Source organism: Oncorhynchus clarkii, chromosome 29 (assembly GCF_045791955.1).
Source record: "Oncorhynchus clarkii lewisi isolate Uvic-CL-2024 chromosome 29, UVic_Ocla_1.0, whole genome shotgun sequence".
Classification (NCBI taxonomy): Eukaryota; Metazoa; Chordata; class Actinopteri; order Salmoniformes; family Salmonidae; genus Oncorhynchus; species Oncorhynchus clarkii.
In genome coordinates, this window is record NC_092175.1 from 45,272,906 (window position 1) to 45,294,610 (window position 21,705).

General features: G+C 48.5%; 1 protein-coding gene across 1 annotated transcript in view; it reads left to right on the plus strand.

Annotated features, from left to right (window-relative positions):
- Window positions 1–5,136: 5,136 nt before the first annotated feature.
- The window catches only part of LOC139388243 (microtubule associated tumor suppressor candidate 2a), a 119,414-nt gene continuing 102,845 nt past the window's right edge, over window positions 5,137–21,705 (plus strand). Inside the window, exons 1-3 of the mRNA XM_071134791.1 lie at window positions 5,137–5,437; window positions 5,468–7,296; window positions 14,269–14,551. Coding sequence (XP_070990892.1) covers window positions 5,137–5,437; window positions 5,468–7,296; window positions 14,269–14,551 — 2,413 coding nt within the window. The remainder of the gene's footprint in view (window positions 5,438–5,467; window positions 7,297–14,268; window positions 14,552–21,705) is intronic.

Sequence of the window (21,705 nt, forward strand, 5' to 3'; positions counted from 1 at the left end):
ATCAGAGTGGGGGCTGTCCTGTCCCAGCGTTCTGCCCCCGGACCTCAAATTACGCCACAGAGAGGAACTACGATGTGGGGAATCGTGAGTTTCTCGCGGTGAAGATGGCGTTGGAGGAGTGGAGACACTGGTTGAAGGGGGCAAAACATCTGTTCATTGTGTGGACGGACCACAAGAACCTGGAATATCTCGACACCGCCAAGCATCTCAATTCCAGGCCAGCTTGTTGGTCCCTGCTTTTCACCCGGTTTAACTTCTTCCTCTCCCACCAACCGGGATCCAAGAATATCAACCCAGATGCACTGTCACGCCGCCCCACGGCCACACCCTCAGACCCCGAGATCATCCTTCCAACCTCGTGTTTGGCGACAGCACTGAGCTGAGGAATAGGGAAGCAGGTCCGTGAGGCGCAGCGTTCCCAACCGAACCCCAGGGGGTGTTTGTGCCCAGATTACTGGATGCTTGTGCCTGACTCTCCTCGGTCCTGGAGTGGGCCCACTCCTCCAGGCTTACTCCCATTGGACCCTGGCCTTTGTGCGGCAATGCTTTTGGTTCCAGACGTCTCCGTGTACGTCTCCGCCTGCGCTGTCTGTGCGCAGAACAAGACTCCTCTGCAATCTCCGGCTGGTCTCCATCAACCACTGCCTGTCCCTCACCATCCCTGTTCTCACATATCCCTGGACTTAGTCACAGGTCTTCCCCCGTCTGATGGCAACATCGCCAGCCTGACAGTAGTGGACCGGTTTTCCAAAGCCACCCAATTCTTCTCCACAAACTACCCTCGGCCAAGGAGACGGCTCAGTTCATGGTGCAGCACGTCTTCAGGATCCATGGACTGCCCGAGGACAGGGTCTCCGATCGGTGTCCTAAGTTCTCGTCCCGGTTCTGGAAGGCATTCTGCATGCTCATTGGGTCATCAGCCAGCATGTCCTCCGGGTTACGCATTCAGTCCAAAGCCAGTCGGAGCGAGCCAATCAAAACCTGGAGACGACTCTTCGTCACTTTGTCTCTGCCAACCCCACCAACTGGAGCCAGCAACTCGTGTAGGTTGAATACGCCCACAACACCCTCCCCGGCTCTGCCACTGGGCCTTTCGAGTGTTCCCTGGGTCATCGGCCCCCGCTCTTCCCGGAGGAAGAGGTCGGCATACCCTCGGCCCAGATGTTTGTCCGCCACTTGTCGCCGGTCGGCTCTTCTCAAGACCACCTCCAGGTATCGACGACAAGCGGACTGCCGCAGGACCCCAGCTCCCCGGTATCGTCTATCAGAGGGGATACTGGCTGACCCAGAAAGACTCTCAGAGGAGATACTGGCTGACCTAGAGTCTATCAGAGGGGATACTGGCTGACCCAGAGTCTATCAGAGGGGATACTGGCTGACCCAGAGTCTATCAGAGGGGATACTGGCTGACCCAGAGTCTCTCAGAGGGGATACTGGCTGACCCAGAGTCTCTCAGAGGAGATACTGGCTGACCCAGAGTATCTCAGAGGGGATACTGGCTGACCCAGAGTCTCTCAGAGGGGATACTGGCTGACCCAGAGTCTCTCAGAGGGGATACTGGCTGACCCAGAGTCTCTCAGAGGGGATACTGGCTGACCCAGAGTCTCTCAGAGGGGATACTGGCTGACCCAGAGTCTCTCAGAGGGGATACTGGCTGACCCAGAGTCTCTCAGAGGGGATACTGGCTGACCAAGAGTCTCTCAGAGGGGATACTGGCTGACCCAGAGTCTCTCAGAGGGGATACTGGCTGACCCCGAGTCTCTCAGAGGGGATACTGGCTGACCCAGAGTCTCTCAGAGGGGATACTGGCTGACCCAGAGTCTCTCAGAGGGGATACTGGCTGACCCAGAGTCTCTCAGAGGGGATACTGGCTGACCCAGAGTCTCTCAGAGGGGATACTGGCTGACCCAGAATCTCTCAGAGGGGATACTGGCTGACCCAGAGTATCTCAGAGGGGTTACTGGCTGACCCAGAGTCTCTCAGAGGGGATACTGGCTGACCCAGAGTCTCTCAGAGGGGATACTGGCTGACCCAGAGTCTCTCAGAGGGGATACTGGCTGACCCAGAGTCTCTCAGAGGGGATACTGGCTGACCCAGAGTCTATCAGAGGGGATACTGGCTGACCCAGAGTCTATCAGAGGGGATACTGGCTGACCCAGAGTCTATCAGAGGGGATACTGGCTGACCCAGTCTATTAGAGGGGATACTGGCTGACCCAGAGTCTCTCAGAGGGGATACTGGCTGACCCAGAGTCTCTCAGAGGGGATACTGGCTGACCCAGTGTCTCTCAGAGGGGATACTGGCTGACCCAGAGTCTCTCAGAGGGGATACTGGCTGACCCAGAGTCTATTAGAGGGGATACTGGCTGACCCAGTCTATCAGAGGGGTTACTGGCTGACCCAGAGTCTATTAGAGGGGATACTGGCTGACCCAGTCTATCAGAGGGGTTACTGGCTGACCCAGTCTATTAGAGGGGATACTGGCTGACCCAGAGTCTCTCAGAGGGGATACTGGCTGACCCAGAGTCTCTCAGAGGGGATACTGGCTGACCCAGTGTCTCTCAGAGGGGATACTGGCTGACCCAGAGTCTCTCAGAGGGGATACTGGCTGACCCAGTCTATTAGAGGGGATACTGGCTGACCCAGTCTATCAGAGGGGTTACTGGCTGACCCAGAGTCTCTCTCTGACATTAGAGGAGAGACAGACTGTCAGTGTTGTGAAGAGAAATGGAATTGAGGAAGAAAGTGTGAACGAGAAAAGAGTGAGAAACACAATCTGGTCTGATGGTATAGGAGACAACAATCTGGTCTGATGGTATAGGAGACAACAATCTGGTCTGATGGTATAGGAGACAACAATCTGGTCTGATGGTATAGGAGACAACAATCTGGTCTGATGGTATAGGAGACAACAATCTGGTCTGATGGTATAGGAGACAACAATCTGGTCTGATGATATAGGAGACAACAATCTGGTCTGATGGTATAGGAGACAACAATCTGGTCTGATGGTATAGGAGACAACAATCTGGTCTGATGGTATAGGAGACAACAATCTGGTCTGATGGTATAGGAGACAACAATCTGGTCTGATGGTATAGGAGACAACAATCTGGTCTGATGGTATAGGAGACAACAATCTGGTCTGATGACAGCTGTTACCCGCAGGGTCGGAAAGAAGCATGGTCACTGGACCACACACACACACACACACACACACACACACACACACACACACACACACACACACACACACACACACACACACACACACACACACACACACACACACACACACACACACACATAGAAAGCAGTGGGTGTATTTATGTTGCAGAAAGTGGCTGGAAATTGATTTGTAATTTTCTTTTCACTCTCTCTCTCCTTCTCTCCTTCTCTCCTCTCTCTCTCCTTCTCTCCTTCTCTCTCTCTCTCTCCTTCTCTCCTTCTCTCCTTCTCTCTCTCTCTCTCCTTCTCTCCTTCTCTCCTTCTCTCTCTCTCTCCTTCTCTCCTTCTCTCCTTCTCTCTCTCTCTCTCCTTCTCTCCTTCTCTCTCTCTCACTCCTTCCTTCCTTCCCCCTGTCTCCTTCCACTTGAGGGGATGAGATAATTGCTGAACATTTCCCACTCTCTCTCTCTCTCACTCCTTCCTTCCCCTGTCTCCTTCCCCTGTCTCCTTCTCTCCACTTCCTCTCCCGTTATTCGTCAGTCCTCCCTTGGGAGATTCCCCGCTCGCACAGAAACATTCTGTTGGCTCAGATTTATTATCTTCTCTTCTCTTCTCCCCTTGTGAGTAATAACAGTCTGTGGTAGGGGTTCTCAGTGTCGTTAGTCATCTCAACCTGCTGTAAAGGCGCCCTGAGTTTTAAAGAGATTCCATTTTAAACTTCCCAGATAGGGGATTCACTGAGCAGTGGAGGAAAAGGGAAAACTAACTTGTATGTACCTTGAATGTAACTGATATGTACCTTGAATGTAACTGATAAGTAACTGATATGTACCTTGAATGTAACTGATAAGTAACTGATATGTACCTTGAATGTAACTTGTATATACCTTGAATGTAACTGATATGTACCATGAATGTAACTTGTATGTAACTGATATGTACCATGAATGTAACTTGTATGTAACTGATATGTACCTTGAATGTAACTTGTATGTAACTGATATGTACCTTGAATGTAACTTTGTATGTAACCGATATTCTCTTTGTTCTTCTTCATTGCAGACTGAATCAGGGACAGCAGTGGTGACAGACTTCCAGACAAAATGTTATCAGAATGTTCTACCCAGTGATGTCATCAGAACCCTTTACCCAGTGATGTCATCAGAACCCTCTACCCAGTGATGTCGTCAGAACCCTCTACCCAGTGATGTCGTCAGAACCCTCTACCCAGTGATGTCATCAGAACCCTCTACCCAGTGATGTCATCAGAACACTTTACCCAGTGATGTCATCAGAACCTTTTACCCAGTGATGTCATCAGAACCCTCTACCCAGTGATGTCATCAGAACCCTCTACCCAGTGATGTCGTCAGAACCCTCTACACAGTGATGTCGTCAGAACCCTCTACCCAGTGATGTCGTCAGAACCCTCTACCCAGTGATGTCGTCAGAACCCTCTACCCAGTAATGTCGTCAGAACCCTCTACCCAGTAATGTCGTCAGAACCCTCTACCCAGTGATGTCGTCAGAACCCTCTACCCAGTGATGTCGTCAAAACCCTCTACCCAGTGATGTCGTCAGAACCCTTTACCCAGTGATGTCGTCAGAACCCTCTACCCAGTGATGTCATCAGAACCCTGTAACCAGTGAGCTCAAGGTCAAACCAAGGTCACAGGTGGAAAGGGGCAGTGAAAAAAGGAAGGATGTGAGATGAGATTTAATTCTCTTGTTCCCTGGCTATAACAAAGACCCAGAAAGCACCTATAGAGAGAGAGAAAGAGAGAGAGAGAGACAGAAGGAGGAGAGAGCGAAAGAAGAAGAGTGAGAGAAAGAGGGAGAAGAGAGAGACAAAAACAATAGAAGGAAAGAGAAAGAGAGAGAGAGAGAAGGAGGAGAACACACAAATCCATTAATGGCAGCAGAACCCGAGAGGTGTCTTTGAGATTGCCTGAAGGACCCTTCCTCCACTATGAGTGTCCCAGCTGGTCTCCAGAGTCTGTCTGTCAGCGGACGAGACATAAAAAACAACAACAACAAATCTCATGTCCTGTTTCACCCTCCGACTGGAGATGCTAACGCTAACCAGCTAGTGCTAATTGGGGAGACCCCAGATGACCAGGCCTCCAGCCCGCTACCCCCCCTGGTGGCCCAGAGCGAAGCCCAGGACAAGCTTCTTATCTGGGGCAGGGAGGAGCGATGTCTGGACCATGACATCCAGGAGTTGGAACTGCTAGAGTGTCGCGAGATACACACCTTCCATGGAGATGGAGGTGAAGGGCGGGATGGAAAGAGATTAGGAGAAATAGAGGAGGATGATGAAGGAGAGGATTCTAAAAGAGGAGCAGACGAAGGACTGTTGTCGATCTCTTCCAGCTCCACGGCCAGCTGTGTTTCTGTTCACGGGAACGATAACGATAGCAATGGGAGGGACAGAGGGATGGATAGACAAGAAGAGGTAGCGGGAGAGAGAGAGGTGCTCCGTCAGGACCTCAACTACAGCGTCCCTCGATCAGGTAAAGAGACGGGAGGAGGAGGAGGAGGAGGAGGAGGAGGAGGACAGCAGAACAGCGTGGGTGACAGAGGGAGTCTCTGTGTGTCTGCCGTTTCCACCCTGAGTAGCAGTCTGGACCCTACTGGACATCCATTGACCTCTAACCCCAATCCCACTACCTCAGCCAAGAGAAGGGCTCCCCCTGTTGGCCTGAACTCCACAGCAGCACCACACTCTCAGGACACTCCTAACCTGGGAGAACTACAGTACCCGAGGTCACCTGACCAAGAAGTACATCATCAGCACCAGGAAACATCTAACCTGGAAGTAGAACTGCCGAGGGGTCAAAGTGCGACAGAGGAGGGGTCTAAACTGGATGTGACCACTCAAAGACAGGACGTGAGGTGTTACCAGGGAAACAGCATTTTGTCCTCTTCAGATGGAGGGATAGGACAGAGGAAGAAGGGACTAGGAGCTCCTCCTCCTCGCAGACAACAGCTCGTCCGACCTCTCTGTCAGTTGGAACCAGGAAGAGGGAGGAACTTAGCTGAGCCAATCACAAGACGGCGCTCCTCGACCTCTCCCTCCCTGTCTCCAGATGCGGGTCGTAAGGTCGTGGACCCAGGTCAACACGGGGTCGACGGCAGGCAAACACAAGAGACCCTAGAGGTCAAGAGTTCAATGGTCAACTGTAGCAGTTACTCCCACCTTCACTCCCATTACCAGCCCAGCTCCAGTCCCGGAGCTCCCCAGCCCAGCCAGGCCAGCCAGTCTGCCCAGAGAGAGGCTCGTTCCCTGGATAGACGTCGGAGTAGCGCAGAACGTACCTCCAGCCTGGAGAGGAGACATCAGGACCAGTCTCAGCTCAGATACCGTAGAACTAACCGCTGTGGGGCTACTGTCACCTCTCAACCACGCTCACACACACCCCCTCGCTCCCCACTCGGAACCCCACAGGGGTCACCACGGAGACAAGATCAACAACAACAACAGCTGATGTCCCCTTCGAGGATCATTACAGGTTCAGCTCGGTATCCCCAGGGCTATGGTAGCAGTGGACTTAGACCACCTCTCAAATCTAACCTCGCTTCTACAGGGATACCCATACCTCCTCTACACCACCAGGCCCCTAACCCCAGCCCCAGCCCCCCCAAGCCCAAAGGAGTGCGGCCCAAAATCATCACCTATATCCGGAAGGGTCCTCAACTCAAACCCCAGGCTTCAGACGGGCCTTACCAGGTCTCCTCCTTGCCCTCCAGGCTCTCTGCCTATACACATACACACTCCCCTGCCACAAACATGCCTCAGAAGCACTCCTCTAGCCCCAAAACGCACACCAACACACACTCCCGCGGCATAGCGTCCAGAAACACACCGGTCCTGAGTGCCTCCAACCTCCTCTACGACAAATACAGACAAGAGATGCAGAAAAACCGTCTGTTCAACTCTGGTATGATGGGAACAGGGATCCGTGGCTACACACACACTGTCCCCCCGACACACACACAGTCTGGCTCTCACACACACACCCACACACACACTGGAGCCCACACTCACAGCCACACAGCCCCTCCGAAGCTGGGCAGCAAGGCTGAGAGCTTCTATGGACCACTGGTGGACAAGTACCAACCAGCAGAGGTAAGGAGGAAGAGAGGGAGGCAGAGAGGGAGGCAGAGAGGGAGGCAGAGAGGGAGGGAGGGAGGAAGACAGGGAGACAAAGAGAAAAGGATTGTTGTGTTGTATTGTATTGTGGGTGTGGGATGGTACAGGTATTTGCCTGTAGAGAGGGAGATATGGGTGGAGAGGGTATCTGCCTGGGTGGAGAGTGAGGTTGGAGAGAGAAAGGGAGAGAGTGAGATGGTCTAGGTCTAAACCACACAAATACAACATTACACACTATGGAACACAAAGCTTTTACTATCTCATCCTGGAATATACAAGGTCAGAGGTCATCTGCCTTTGGCCTAAAGATCAGGAACCCAGACCTCATCAAATAAATTGGAAATACAGACTTTGTCACCTGACAAGAAACATGGTATAGAGGATACGGACCCACTGGTTCCCCTCTAGGTTACAGAGAGCTGGTAGTCCCATCCACCAAACTACCAGGTGTGAAACAGGGTATAGAGGAGATGGACCCACTGGTTGACCTCTAGGTTTAAGAGAGCTGGTAGTCCCATCCACCACACTACCAGGTGTTAAACATGGTATAGAGGAGATGGACCCACTGGTTGTCCTCTGGGTTACAGAGAGCTGGTAGTCCCATCCACCACACTTCCATATTAACCCTCCATATTAACCCTCCATATAACCCCCCACTATTATCCATCCATATTAACCCTAGCTGTCCATATTAACCCTAGCTGTCCATATTAACCCTAGCTGTCCATATTAACCCTAGCCCTCCATATTAACCCTCCATATTAACCCTCCATATAAACCCCCACTATTATCCATCCATATTAACCCTAGCTGTCCATATTAACCCTCCATATTAACCCTAGCTGTCCATATTAACCCTAGCTGTCCATATTAACCCTCCATATTAACCATAGCTGTCCATATTAGCCCACCATATTAACCCTATCCCTCCATATTAACCCTAGCCCTCCATATTAACCCTAGCCCTCCATATTAACCCTAGCCCTCCATATTAACCCTCCCTATTAACCCTCCATATAAACACTCACTATTAACCCTAGCCCTCCATATTAACCCTACATATTAACCCTCCATATAAACCCTCACTATTAACCCTCCCTATTAACCCTCCATATAAACCCTCACTATTAACCCTCCATATTAACCCTGCCCTCCATATAAACCCTCCATATTACCCTTAGCCCTCCATATTAACCCTAGCCCTCCATATTAACCCTCCATATTAACCCTCCATATTAACCCGAGCCCTCACCATTAACCCTCCATATTAACCCTTGCCCTCCATATTAACCCTCCATATTAACCCTCCATATTAACCCTCCATATTAACCCTAGCCCTCCATATTAACCCTCCATATTAACCCTAGACCTCCATATTAACCCTCCATATTAACGCTAGCCCTCACTATTAACCCTAGCCTTGTCACCTGACAAGAAACATGGTATAGAGGATACGGACCCACTGGTTCCCCTCTAGGTTACAGAGAGCTGGTAGTCCCATCCACCAAACTACCAGGTGTGAAACAGGGTATAGAGGAGATGGACCCACTGGTTGACCTCTAGGTTTAAGAGAGCTGGTAGTCCCATCCACCACACTACCAGGTGTTAAACATGGTATAGAGGAGATGGACCCACTGGTTGTCCTCTGGGTTACAGAGAGCTGGTAGTCCCATCCACCACACTTCCATATTAACCCTCCATATTAACCCTCCATATAACCCCCCACTATTATCCATCCATATTAACCCTAGCTGTCCATATTAACCCTAGCTGTCCATATTAACCCTCCAGTTTAACCCTAGCCCTCCATATTAACCCTCCATATTAACCCTCCATATAAACCCCCACTATTATCCATCCATATTAACCCTAGCTGTCCATATTAACCCTCCATATTAACCCTAGCTGTCCATATTAACCCTAGCTGTCCATATTAACCCTCCATATTAACCCTAGCTGTCCATATTAGCCCTCCATATTAACCCTATCCCTCCATATTAACCCTAGCCCTCCATATTAACCCTAGCCCTCCATATTAACCCTCCCTATTAACCCTCCATATAAACACTCACTATTAACCCTAGCCCTCCATATTAACCCTCCATATTAACCCTCCATATAAACCCTCACTATTAACCCTCCCTATTAACCCTCCATATAAACCCTCACTATTAACCCTCCATATTAACCCTGCCCTCCATATAAACCCTCCATATTACCCTTAGCCCTCCATATTAACCCTCCATATTAACCCTCCATATTAACCCTAGCCCTCCAGAAACCCTCCATATTAACCCTCCATATTAACCCTAGTCCTCCATATTAACCCTAGCCCTCCATATAAACTCTCCCTATTGACCCTCCATATTAACCCTCCCTGTTAACCCTCCCCATTATCCCTCCCTATTAACCCTCCCTATTAACCCTCCATATTAACCCTCCATATTAACCCTCCCTATTAACCCCTCCCCTCCCTATTAACCCCTTGCTTCCCTATTAACCCTCCCTATTATCCTTCCCTACTAATCCTCCATATTAATCCTCCCTATTAACCCTAGCCCTCCACATTATCCCTCCCTATTAACCCCTCCCCTCCCTATTCACCCTCCCTATTAACCCCTCCCCTCCCTATTAACCCCTCCCCTCCCTATTAACCCCTCCCTATCAACCCTCCATATTAACCCTCCCTATTAACCCCCCCCCTCCCTATTAACCCCTCCCTATTAACCCCTCCCCTCTCTATTAACCCCTCCCTATTAACCCTCCATATTAATCCTCCCTATTAACCCTAGCCCTCCCTATTATCCCCTCCCCTCCATATTAACCCCTCCCTCTGTCACTCATGTCTATACAGGTGTCCCATTGGTGGATAGGGGATCCTGTGTGTGTGTGTGTCTGGCAACCAGCCTGCCTCCCATTTTCTCTAACTTTATGGAACACAAAGCTTTTACTATCTCATCCTGGAATATACAAGGTCTGAGGTCATCTGCCTTTGGCCTAGAGATCAGGAACCCAGACCTCATCAAATAAATTGGAAATACAGACTTTGTCACCCGACAAGAAACATGGTATAGAGGATACGGACCCACTGGTTCCCCTCTAGGTTACAGAGAGCTGGTAGTCCCATCCACCACACTACCAGGTGGGTGGTATAGAGGAGACAGACCCACTGGTTGCCCTCTAGGTTACAGAGAGCTTGTAGACTCATCCACCAAACTACCAGGTGTGAAACAGGGAAGGGACTCAGGTTGTATGCTAATTTGGTGTAGATCAGACCTGACCCACTCTATTAAATGAGTAAAAACAGGAACATTTTACATCTGGCTAGAAATGAATAAGGACATTTTCTCAACAGATGCTACCTATATTCCCCCATTTTATTTATTTATTTATTTATTATAATTATTTTATTTAACCTTTATTTAACTAGGCAAGTCAGTTAATTAAAGAACAAAATCGTATTTACAATGACGGCCTATTAAAAGGCAAAAGGCTTCCTGTGGGGACCTGGGGTTATAAATAAATAAATACATACAATATAAATATAGGACAAAACACACATCACGACAAGAGAGTCAACACAACACTACATAAAGAGAGACCTAAGACAACAACATAGCATGGCAGCAACACATGACAACACAGCATGGTAGCAACACAACATGGTAGCAACACAACATGGTAGCAACACAACATGACAACAACATGGTAACAACACAACATGGTAGCAGCACAAAACATGGTACACATATTATTGGGCACTGACAACAGCACAAAGGGCAAGAAGGTAGAGACAACAATACATCACACAAAGCAGCCACAACTGTCAGTAAGAGTGTCCATGGTTGAGTCTTAGAATCCCCATACTTTAACGATGACAGCTTTTCCATCCTAGAGGGGGAGATCAATCATTTCCAGGCCCAGGGACATGTACTAGTCTGTGGCGACCTAAATACCACAGCTGGACATGAACCTGACACCCTCAGCACACAGGAGGACAAACAACATTCCCTCCCAAATATGCCCCCCTAGACACAACTATGACAAAACAACCAACAGAAACGGGTCACAACTCCTGCAGCTCTGTCGCACGCTGAGTCTGTACATAGTCAATGGTAGGCTTTGAGGGGACTCCTACGGTAGGTACACCTATAGCTCATCTCTTGGCAGTAGTACTGTAGACTACTTTATCACTGACCTCAACCCAGAGTCTCTCAGTCAGTCCACTGACACACGTCAAAGCCAAAGGAACTGCACAATATTAAGAAATGCTATAGATGGAAGTACTGTAGAAATCCACCAAAAAATCACTTAGGCAACAACAAATTCAATCCCTTCGAAACAACTTCCTGGACAAAATGTTTCACTGTAATAGTGAAGGTGTAAACTTGGCAGTAGAAAACCTAAACAGTATATTTGAAATAAATACTTAACACATTGGAAAGAATTAAAAGAAAGAATTAACATAAAAACAGAGCAAACTAGAATGCTATTTGGCCCTTAACAGAGAGTACACAGTGGCAGAATACCTGACCACTGTGACTGACCCATAATTAAATAAATCTTTGACTATGTACAGACTCAGTGAGCATAGCCTTGCTATTGAGAAAGGCCGCCGTAGGCAGACCTGGCTCTCAAGAGAAGACAGGCTATGTGCTCACTGCCCACAAAATGAGGTGGAAACTGAGCTGCACTTCCTAACCTCCTGCCCAATGTATGACCATATTAGAGACACATTTTTTAAAAATTATAAAACATGTTTTTGCTTTGTCATTATGGGGTATTGAGTGTAGTTTTATGTGTGAAAAAAAAACCAATTTAATCAAGTTTAGAATAAGGCTGTAATGTAACATAATGTGGAAAAAGTCAAGGGGTTCGAATACTTTCAGAATGCATTGTAATTGATGGAGATGGGGGAGCTAGTGGGTCTGGACAGGGTTATGTGGTTGATGGAGATGGGGTGTAAGCTAGTGGGTCTGGACAGGGTTATGTGGTTGATGGAGATGGGGTGTAAGCTAGTGGGTCTGGACAGGGTTATGTGGTTGATGGAGATGGGGTGTAAGCTAGTGGGTCTGGACAGGGTTATGTGGTTGATGGAGATGGGGTGTAAGCTAGTGGGTCTGGACAGGGTTATGTGGTTGATGGAGATGGGGGAGCTAGTGGGTCTGGACAGGGTTATGTGGTTGATGGAGATGGGGTGTAAGCTAGTGGGTCTGGACAGGGTTATGTGGTTGATGGAGATGGGGTGTAAGCTAGTGGGTCTGGACAGGGTTATGTGGTTGATGGAGATGGGGTGTAAGCTAGTGGGTCTGGACAGGGATGATGTAGTTGATGTTTGTATGTCTACGTTTTGTATTGTCTATAAAAAATTAAATTAAATTGTAAATAAAAGAAAGAAAGAATGCAGAGCACAGCTTTTGACCAGAGCCCATATATGGAATGGTTTTAGAAGCACTGATTACCAATGAGCCTTTGTGTTTCTGTTGTGATAAAGAATTGATGAAGAAATATAGAACACCCTAACCCTTAAAACAGCCTTTGTCCTTGTGGGGGCCTGGGAGATGACCCCACCAGGGAGAATCTTCCTTGTTTTACCATCATTGTGGGGATATCTGGTACCCATGAGGGGAGTAATACAAGCCTCCCCCCACACACTAAAATACACAGAATGTAATTTGCTTACGTTTGGATGAAACTTAACTTGGAAAAAAATACAATAATTGCTCTCTACTCTTCATAGCAGTTTGATGTAGTTTAAAATTTCCTGAAGTTGTCTGCAATATGTTAATCTACAGTGCCAGTCAAAAGTTTGCACACCTACCGCCCCTCCACTCTAACCACTAGGCTACCCTGCCACACACCTACTTATTCCAGGGTTTTTCTTTATTTTATACTATTTTCTACATTGTAGAATAATAGTGAAGACATCAAATTGATGTAATAACCAAAATCATCATGAATCATGTAGTAACCAAAAAAAAGTGTTAAACAAATCAAAATCTTCAAAGTAGCTTTGCCCTGATGACAGCTTTATGTATGTTTATAGACTAATGAGTACCTGTATATGATTGTGGGACAGGAGCACCAAGTCATCTGTCAACTGCGGTTTAATATTCTCCCCATAATCTCTTGTGGGCAGACGCGCGTAACATAAATGGTAGTAGCATGTGTCAACAGACTGTGGGATGCAACAACTAAAGAGGAACTTTGTTCTGGTACACTGCATGGCTTGTCTGTCCACTGTATTCCAGTTTGTGCCAAGTCTTCTTAAACGACAATAAGAAACTACAGTGGAGACAGGGGACAACCTTGTCGGGTTCCACTGCATGATTCGTCATCCTGTTGTTTTGGGTCGTATTTTTCTGAGGTCCATATGTGTTGAGAAGAGATTGGAACCAGGAACGAAAAGCTCTCTTTGAAAATGACGAGCAAGTCTATGGGCCAAATGTGCCCCTCAACTCAAAAAGATGCTAAAACCTGCAAAATTGAGATTTGTCCAAAGTACCGGAACTACTGCTGCTCGTTATCTCCCATTGTATCATGACAGATCTATAGTACCATAGTCTGTCCACAAGAGATTAGATTGTTACAGATTTTGTGCACAACATTTTTTTTTTTTGGGGGGGGGTGTAATTAAATAAACACACTTACATAATGAAAAACACTTTTCATATTTTATTTCATTTAAAAAATATATTTTATTTTATTTGGAATGTTATTTAAAAACACTAGCATACGTTCTGGGAATGTTCCCGGTTTGCTGGGAGTGCACTAAATAGGGAGTAGGCCATTTGGCACTCATGCTAAAAGGTCTCCTCCACAGGAGCCCTATGCATAATTTAACATCCTCTTCAGAGGTTTCTGAAATGAACATTTACTGTAGTTTACTGTATCCTAACTCACCACAACTGGAAATGGCTTAACTTCTATTTCATTCTCACTTTTCAGATGAGTAGAAATGCGGGCAGCCTTGGTCGCGAGGACCCCTCAGGCCCCAGGATGGTAACCCAGGCGGCCCAAGCCGGCGGCAGTGGCAGTCTGCTCCGCTCTGGCATAGGGCTGCGCCCGCAACTGGGTCTGGGAGCTGTTGCACGGGCAACCCCGGGGTCTGTCATTTTCACAGCAACCAAGAACCAGATGATTGTTCAGGGTCAGAGGACAGCATTGGGATTCAGTCAACCAGTGCAGGCCGTCAGCCCAGCGACCAATCAGAATGGACAGGACAACACAGGTGAGAGGAGAAACGATTACGCTTACAGTGTTAGAGTTTGCAAAGAACATGCTACTTAGTAACAATTTCAGTTCCAACGATTTCAATGAACATTCCAAAAATGTTACAGTGAAACATCAAACAACACATTTTAGCGGCAATAATCACATTTTAAATTACTTTGCTAGTCGTACTAAAGGTAACTGCCAAAATAAAGGAAACACTAACATAAAGTGTCTCAATAGGTTGTGGGCCACCGCGAGAACGGCTTCAATGATCCTCGGCATAGATTCTAGAAGTGTCTGGAACTCTATTGGAGGAGTGCGACACCATTCTTCCACCATCGAAATTCAACCATTTTGTGTTTTGTTTATGGTGGTGGAAAACGCTGTCTCAGGCGCCGCTCCAGAACCTCCCATAAGAGTTCAGTTGGGTTGAGATCTGGTGACTGAGACGGCCATATGGTGAAACATCAGCAAGTTGAGCAGTCTTCATCACTGAAGCCCCTGCCAAACGTGCCCCAACAATCACTCCTCTTTCAAAACCACTGAGATCTCTTCTTCTAGCCACGGTAGACTATATAATGGGCAACCGGGCCTGGCCAGCATATTTATACATGACCCTAAAGCATGATGGGATGTTAATTCCACCGCTGCTTTTAATTAACTTCTTGCTCCTACTTGAGACGCAGACGTCTCAAGTAGACACCTGGAAATGCAAATGCGCTACGCTAAATGCTAAATGTACTCGTTAAAACTCAAACGTTCATCAAAATTCACAAGCAGGGTATTGAATTAAAGCTACACTCGTTGTGAACCTAGCCAACAAGTCAGATTTTTAAAATGCTTTTCGGCGAAAGCATGAGAAGCTATTATCTGATAGCATGCAACACCCCAAAATGCCTGAATGCGATGTAAACAAAGATATAGCTTAGCCGGCGCTACACAAAACGCAGAAATAAAATATAAAACATTCATTACCTTTGACGAGCTTCTTTCTTGGCACTCCTATATGCCCCATAAACATCACTATTGGGTCTTTTTTTCGTTTAAATCGGTCCATATATACCCAAAATAGCTTTCTATGGAAGCTGTGTCATTCAGAAAAAAACATCGTTTTTAAACGCTGCGTCATTTTTTAAAATTAAAAAAGTAGACGATAAACTTTCACAAAACACTTCGAAATACTTTTGTAATCCAACTTTAGGTATTAGTAAACGTTTATAATCTATCAAAATGATTACAGGGCGATGTATATTCAATAGCTCCTCGTTTTCAAATCAATGGCTGCCAATGTGCACATTCAAAACATCCTGGTGGAGACCGGAAGAAATGGAATCCAGTTAGTTGGATTTACCAATAAAAAAGTCCCTTGAAAATGACGACAATGGCGACATCGTGTGGAATCTGTAGGAATTGCATGCAGATCCATAATTCATTTTGTGCCCTTTTAACAACCCATGAAAGTGACGCATGGAAATTATTTTTAGCTTTCAGAGAGCAGTTTTTCTTGCGTTTTTTGATGAAACAAACAATCTGTTATAGTCACAGCCGTGATTTAACCAGTTTTAGAAACTTCAGAGTGTTTTCTATCCACACATACTAATCATATGCATATACTATATTCCTGGCATGAGTAGCAGGACGCTGAAAAGTTGCGCGATTTTTAACAGAATGTTCGAAAAAGGAGGCGGGGGAGACTTAACAGGTTGTATTCTTATTTACTCAAGTGTTTCCATTCTTTTGGCAGTTACCTGTATCTTTGTCAATTCTAAACTAAATTATAGCACAGCCATGGTAGCCAATAATGGGCAACTGGGCCTGGCCAGTGTTGTGACGTGACTATCATTAATGTGATGACTGCTATTTATCAAATTATTACCACCAACGTTCAATTATTACTTGATTAAATTAATCATGTAACAATTAACTCATTAGGAATTTGGGGCACCACGGGAACAGTTGTTTACTGAGTTACTATCTCCCGATTTAAACTCTAGAGATTATCTAAATTTCGCATTACATCAATAACAGTCAATTATTAATTATTACCTCATCAGTCTCATTCTGAACATCGCATAATTATTGGATATCTGCATGAACCTGAAGTGATGAGTCAGCAATAAACAAATTGGCTTAATTATTTATTTACTAACTAACTAAATCCTCACACACAGAATTTGCAAACACACACAGGATATGGTATTGATTACATACATAATACAATGAAAACAGGTCCCTAGTGGACTAACAAAAGCATGACCGTTTGGTTACGCAATGGAAAGGGAGGGCCTACTAACAGAGGGAGAGACAAAGAGTCAATGCAATATATATTTACGCGTAGATGTCTTTCTCTCGCCTCTCTGTTGAAACCACTCGATCCATCTATGTGGTTCGATGTAAGTCTCTGGTTGTCCACCAGAGGGTACAATGTCTTTCTTAGTTGTAGGCTTCTTTTGTTCTGGAGTGTTCGTTAGCATAGATACTTCAGATGTACCACGCGGTGTTCAGATGGTTCTATTCTTGCCTCTTGTCTTTGGTCAAATGTTCTAGACTACTTTACATGCACAGCTGCACACGGTGCATGTTTTGGTCTGGTTTACAAAGTTTCTCACCATTTCAACGTGTGGACCACGGCCTCACGTTCTCTGTTCTCCATGGTTGGTTATTCAGCTAGGACCACTTTACACGTCGACAGCAACCCGGCATGTTTTGGTCTAATGTAAATTTCGTTAGCAAGTCCTTTTTAAAACCCTCTGGCATTAGGGTCATTCCATCATGCCTACACAATGTCTGTGCTCATGTGGGCATGGTCACTGACTGGGCCCAAGTTTATATGAAAAGCCAATATCTCGTTTAGAAGGCTAAAATCACATTTTTATCTTTTCAGAAATACTGTCATACTTAATCATATATTTTATACAACATTTAGATGCAAACCTGACAACTAGAATGTATACACCCTCAGAGATACAGTTATTTTATACCATTCTTAATGACGTCACAAAATAACACACTTTGACGTGCTTGTTCTTTAAATCCCCACCAACCATTTCCCCACGTTCTTTATGTTAGAAATATTGTTTCATTATCCACTTTTTGGATGTTGGAGTTTTGGCGGCAAAGTCTCTCTGTGTAACAAAGGATTGTCAGCCTTCCATTTCTGCAGAGCCAATGGGAGAGTTTCCGCAAGGTATTTAAGTCATAAAACAGGCACACTCCCCCCCCCTATCCTCTCCTGTGGGAGGAGGAACCAGGAACCACATGATGGGGACCAGGAACCCTGGTGGAGAAGAACCTGCATACTTTAAATCCCTAATTTACTCAAGTGTTTCCTTTATTTCGGTAGTTACCTGTACATGTAATAGAAAGCTCACATGGCAAAATGACTATTGTTTGTTTAGACCCCAAACAGACACTATCTTCTCAGACTGTTAGCTAACGTTATCTGCACCACTGTACGTTAGCTGCAATACCTTCTCAGACTGTTAGCTAACGTTAGCGAACTACTGTACGTTAACAGCACTATCTTCTCAGACTGTTAGCTAACGTTAGCTGCACTACTGTACGTTAGCAAACTACTGTATGTTAGCTGTACTACCTTCTCAGACTGTTAGCTACTGTTAGCGAACTACTGTACATTAGCTGCAATACCTTCTAAGACTGTTAGCTAACGTTAGCGAACTACTGTACGTTAGCTGCAATACCTTCTCAGACTTTTAGCTAACGTTAGCAAACTACTGGAATGGGATGGGAGAGTGTGGTTTTACTATGCAAGGTTGTAGACAGATTCAATGTGCGGGCGGCAGGTAGCCTAGTGGTTAGAGTGGAGGGGCCTTCAGGTAGCCTAGTGGTTAGGTTGGAGGGGCGGCAGGTAGCCTAGTGGTTAGAGTGGAGGGGCGGCAGGGTAGCCTAGTGGTTAGAGGGAGGGGCGGCAGGTAGCCTAGTGGTTAGAGTGGAGGAGCGGCAGGTAGCCTAGTGGTTAGAGTGGAGGGGCGGCAGATAGCTTAGTGGTTAGAGTGGAGGGACGCCAGGTAGCCTAGTGGTTAGAGTGGAGGCAGGTAGCCTAGTGGTTAGTGTGGAGGGGTGAAAGGTAGCCTAGTGGTTAGAGTGGAGGGGCGGCAGGTAGCCTAGTGGTTAGAGTGGAGGGGCGGCAGGTAGCCTAGTGGTTAGAGTGTAGGGGCGGCAGGTAGCCTAGTGGTTAGAGTGGAGGGGTGAAAGGTAGCCTAGTGGTTAGAGTGGAGGGGCGGCAGGTAGCCTAGTGGTTAGTGTGGAGGGGTGAAAGGTAGCCTAGTGATTAGAGTGGAGGGGCGGCAGGTAGCCTAGTGGTTAGAGTGGAGGGGTGGCAGGTAGCCTAGTGGTTAGAGTGGAGGGACGGCAGGTAGCCTAGTGGTTAGAGTGGAGGGGCGGCAGGTAGCCTAGTGGTTAGAGTGGAGGGGCGGCAGGTAGCCTAGTTGTTAGAGTGGAGGGGCGGCAGGTAGCCTAGTGGTTAGAGTGGAGGGGCGGCAGGGTAGCCTAGTGGTTAGAGGGAGGGGCGGCAGGTAGCCTAGTGGTTAGAGTGGAGGAGCGGCAGGTAGCCAAGTGGTTAGAGTGGAGGGGCGGCAGGTAGCCTAATGGTTAGAGTGGAGGGACGCCAGGTAGCCTAGTGGTTAGAGTGGAGGCAGGTAGCTTAGTGGTTAGTGTGGAGGGGTGAAAGGTAGCCTAGTGGTTAGAGTGGAGGGGCGGCAGGTAGCCTAGTGGTTAGAGTGGAGGGGCGGCAGGTAGCCTAGTGGTTAGAGTGGAGGGGCGGCAGGTAGCCTAGTGGTTAGAGTGGAGGGGTGAAAGGTAGCCTAATGGTTAGAGTGGAGGGGCGGCAGGTAGCCTAGTGGTTAGTGTGGAGGGGTGAAAGGTAGCCTAGTGGTTAGAGTGGAGGGGCGGCAGGTAGCCTAGTGGTTAGTGTGGAGGGGTGAAAGGTAGCCTAGTGGTTAGAGTGGAGGGGCGGCAAGTAGCCTAGTGGTTAGAGTGGAGGGGCGGCAGGTAGCCTAGTGGTTAGAGTGGAGGGGCGGCAGGTAGCCTAGTGGTTAGAGTGGAGGGGCGGCAGGTAGCCTAGTGGTTAGAGTGAATGGGCGGCAGGTAGCCTAGTGGTTAGAGTGGAGGGGCGGCAGGTAGCCTAGTGGTTAGAGTGGAGGGGCGGCAGGGTAGCCTAGTGGTTAGAGGGAGGGGCGGCAGGTAGCCTAGTGGTTAGAGTGGAGGAGCGGCAGGTAGCCTAGTGGTTAGAGTGGAGGGGCGGCAGGTAGCCTAATGGTTAGAGTGGAGGGACGCCAGGTAGCCTAGTGGTTAGAGTGGAGGCAGGTAGCTTAGTGGTTAGTGTGGAGGGGTGAAAGGTAGCCTAGTGGTTAGAGTGGAGGGGCGGCAGGTAGCCTAGTGGTTAGAGTGGAGGGGCGGCAGGTAGCCTAGTGGTTAGAGTGGAGGGGCGGCAGGTAGCCTAGTGGTTAGAGTGGAGGGGTGAAAGGTAGCCTAATGGTTAGAGTGGAGGGGCGGCAGGTAGCCTAGTGGTTAGTGTGGAGGGGTGAAAGGTAGCCTAGTGGTTAGAGTGGAGGGGCGGCAGGTAGCCTAGTGGTTAGTGTGGAGGGGTGAAAGGTAGCCTAGTGGTTAGAGTGGAGGGGCGGCAGGTAGCCTAGTGGTTAGAGTGGAGGGGCGGCAGGTAGCCTAGTGGTTAGAGTGGAGGGGCGGCAGGTAGCCTAGTGGTTAGAGTGGATGGGGCGGCAGGTAGCCTAGTGGTTAGAGTGGAGGGGCGGCAGGTAGCCTAGTGGTTAGAGTGAATGGGTGGCAGGGTAGCCTAGTGGTTAGAGTGGAGGGGCGGCAGGTAGCCTAGTGGTTAGAGCAGGTATTCTAGTGGTTAGAGTGGAGGGGCGGCAGGTAGCCTAGTGGTTAGAGTGGAGGGGCGGCAGGTAGCCTAGTGGTTAGAGTGGAGGGGCGGCAGGTAGCCTAGTGGTTAGAGTGGAGGGGCGGCAGGGTAGCCTAGTGGTTAGAGGGAGGGGCGGCAGGTAGCCTAGTGGTTAGAGTGGAGGGGCGGCAGGTAGCCTAATGGTTAGAGTGGAGGGACGCCAGGTAGCCTAGTGGTTAGTGTGGAGGGGTGAAAGGTAGCCTAGTGGTTAGAGTGGAGGGGCGGCAGGTAGCCTAGTGGTTAGAGTGGAGGGGCGGCAGGTAGCCTAGTGGTTAGAGTGGAGGGGCGGCAGGTAGCCTAGTGGTTAGAGTGGAGGGGCGGCAGGTAGCCTAGTGGTTAGAGTGAATGGGCGGCAGGTAGCCTAGTGGTTAGAGTGGAGGGGCGGCAGGTAGCCTAGTGGTTAGAGTGGAGGGGCGGCAGGGTAGCCTAGTGGTTAGCGGGAGGGGCGGCAGGTAGCCTAGTGGTTAGAGTGGAGGAGCGGCAGGTAGCCTAGTGGTTAGAGTGGAGGGGCGGCAGGTAGCCTAATGGTTAGAGTGGAGGGACGCCAGGTAGCCTAGTGGTTAGAGTGGAGGCAGGTAGCTTAGTGGTTAGTGTGGAGGGGTGAAAGGTAGCCTAGTGGTTAGAGTGGAGGGGCGGCAGGTAGCCTAGTGGTTAGAGTGGAGGGGCGGCAGGTAGCCTAGTGGTTAGAGTGGAGGGGCGGCAGGTAGCCTAGTGGTTAGAGTGGAGGGGTGAAAGGTAGCCTAATGGTTAGAGTGGAGGGGCGGCAGGTAGCCTAGTGGTTAGTGTGGAGGGGTGAAAGGTAGCCTAGTGGTTAGAGTGGAGGGGCGGCAGGTAGCCTAGTGGTTAGTGTGGAGGGGTGAAAGGTAGCCTAGTGGTTAGAGTGGAGGGGCGGCAGGTAGCCTAGTGGTTAGAGTGGAGGGGCGGCAGGTAGCCTAGTGGTTAGAGTGGAGGGGCGGCAGGTAGCCTAGTGGTTAGAGTGGATGGGGCGGCAGGTAGCCTAGTGGTTAGAGTGGAGGGGCGGCAGGTAGCCTAGTGGTTAGAGTGAATGGGTGGCAGGGTAGCCTAGTGGTTAGAGTGGAGGGGCGGCAGGTAGCCTAGTGGTTAGAGCAGGTATTCTAGTGGTTAGAGTGGAGGGGCGGCAGGTAGCCTAGTGGTTAGAGTGGAGGGGCGGCAGGTAGCCTAGTGGTTAGAGTGGAGGGGCGGCAGGTAGCCTAGTGGTTAGAGTGGAGGGGCGGCAGGGTAGCCTAGTG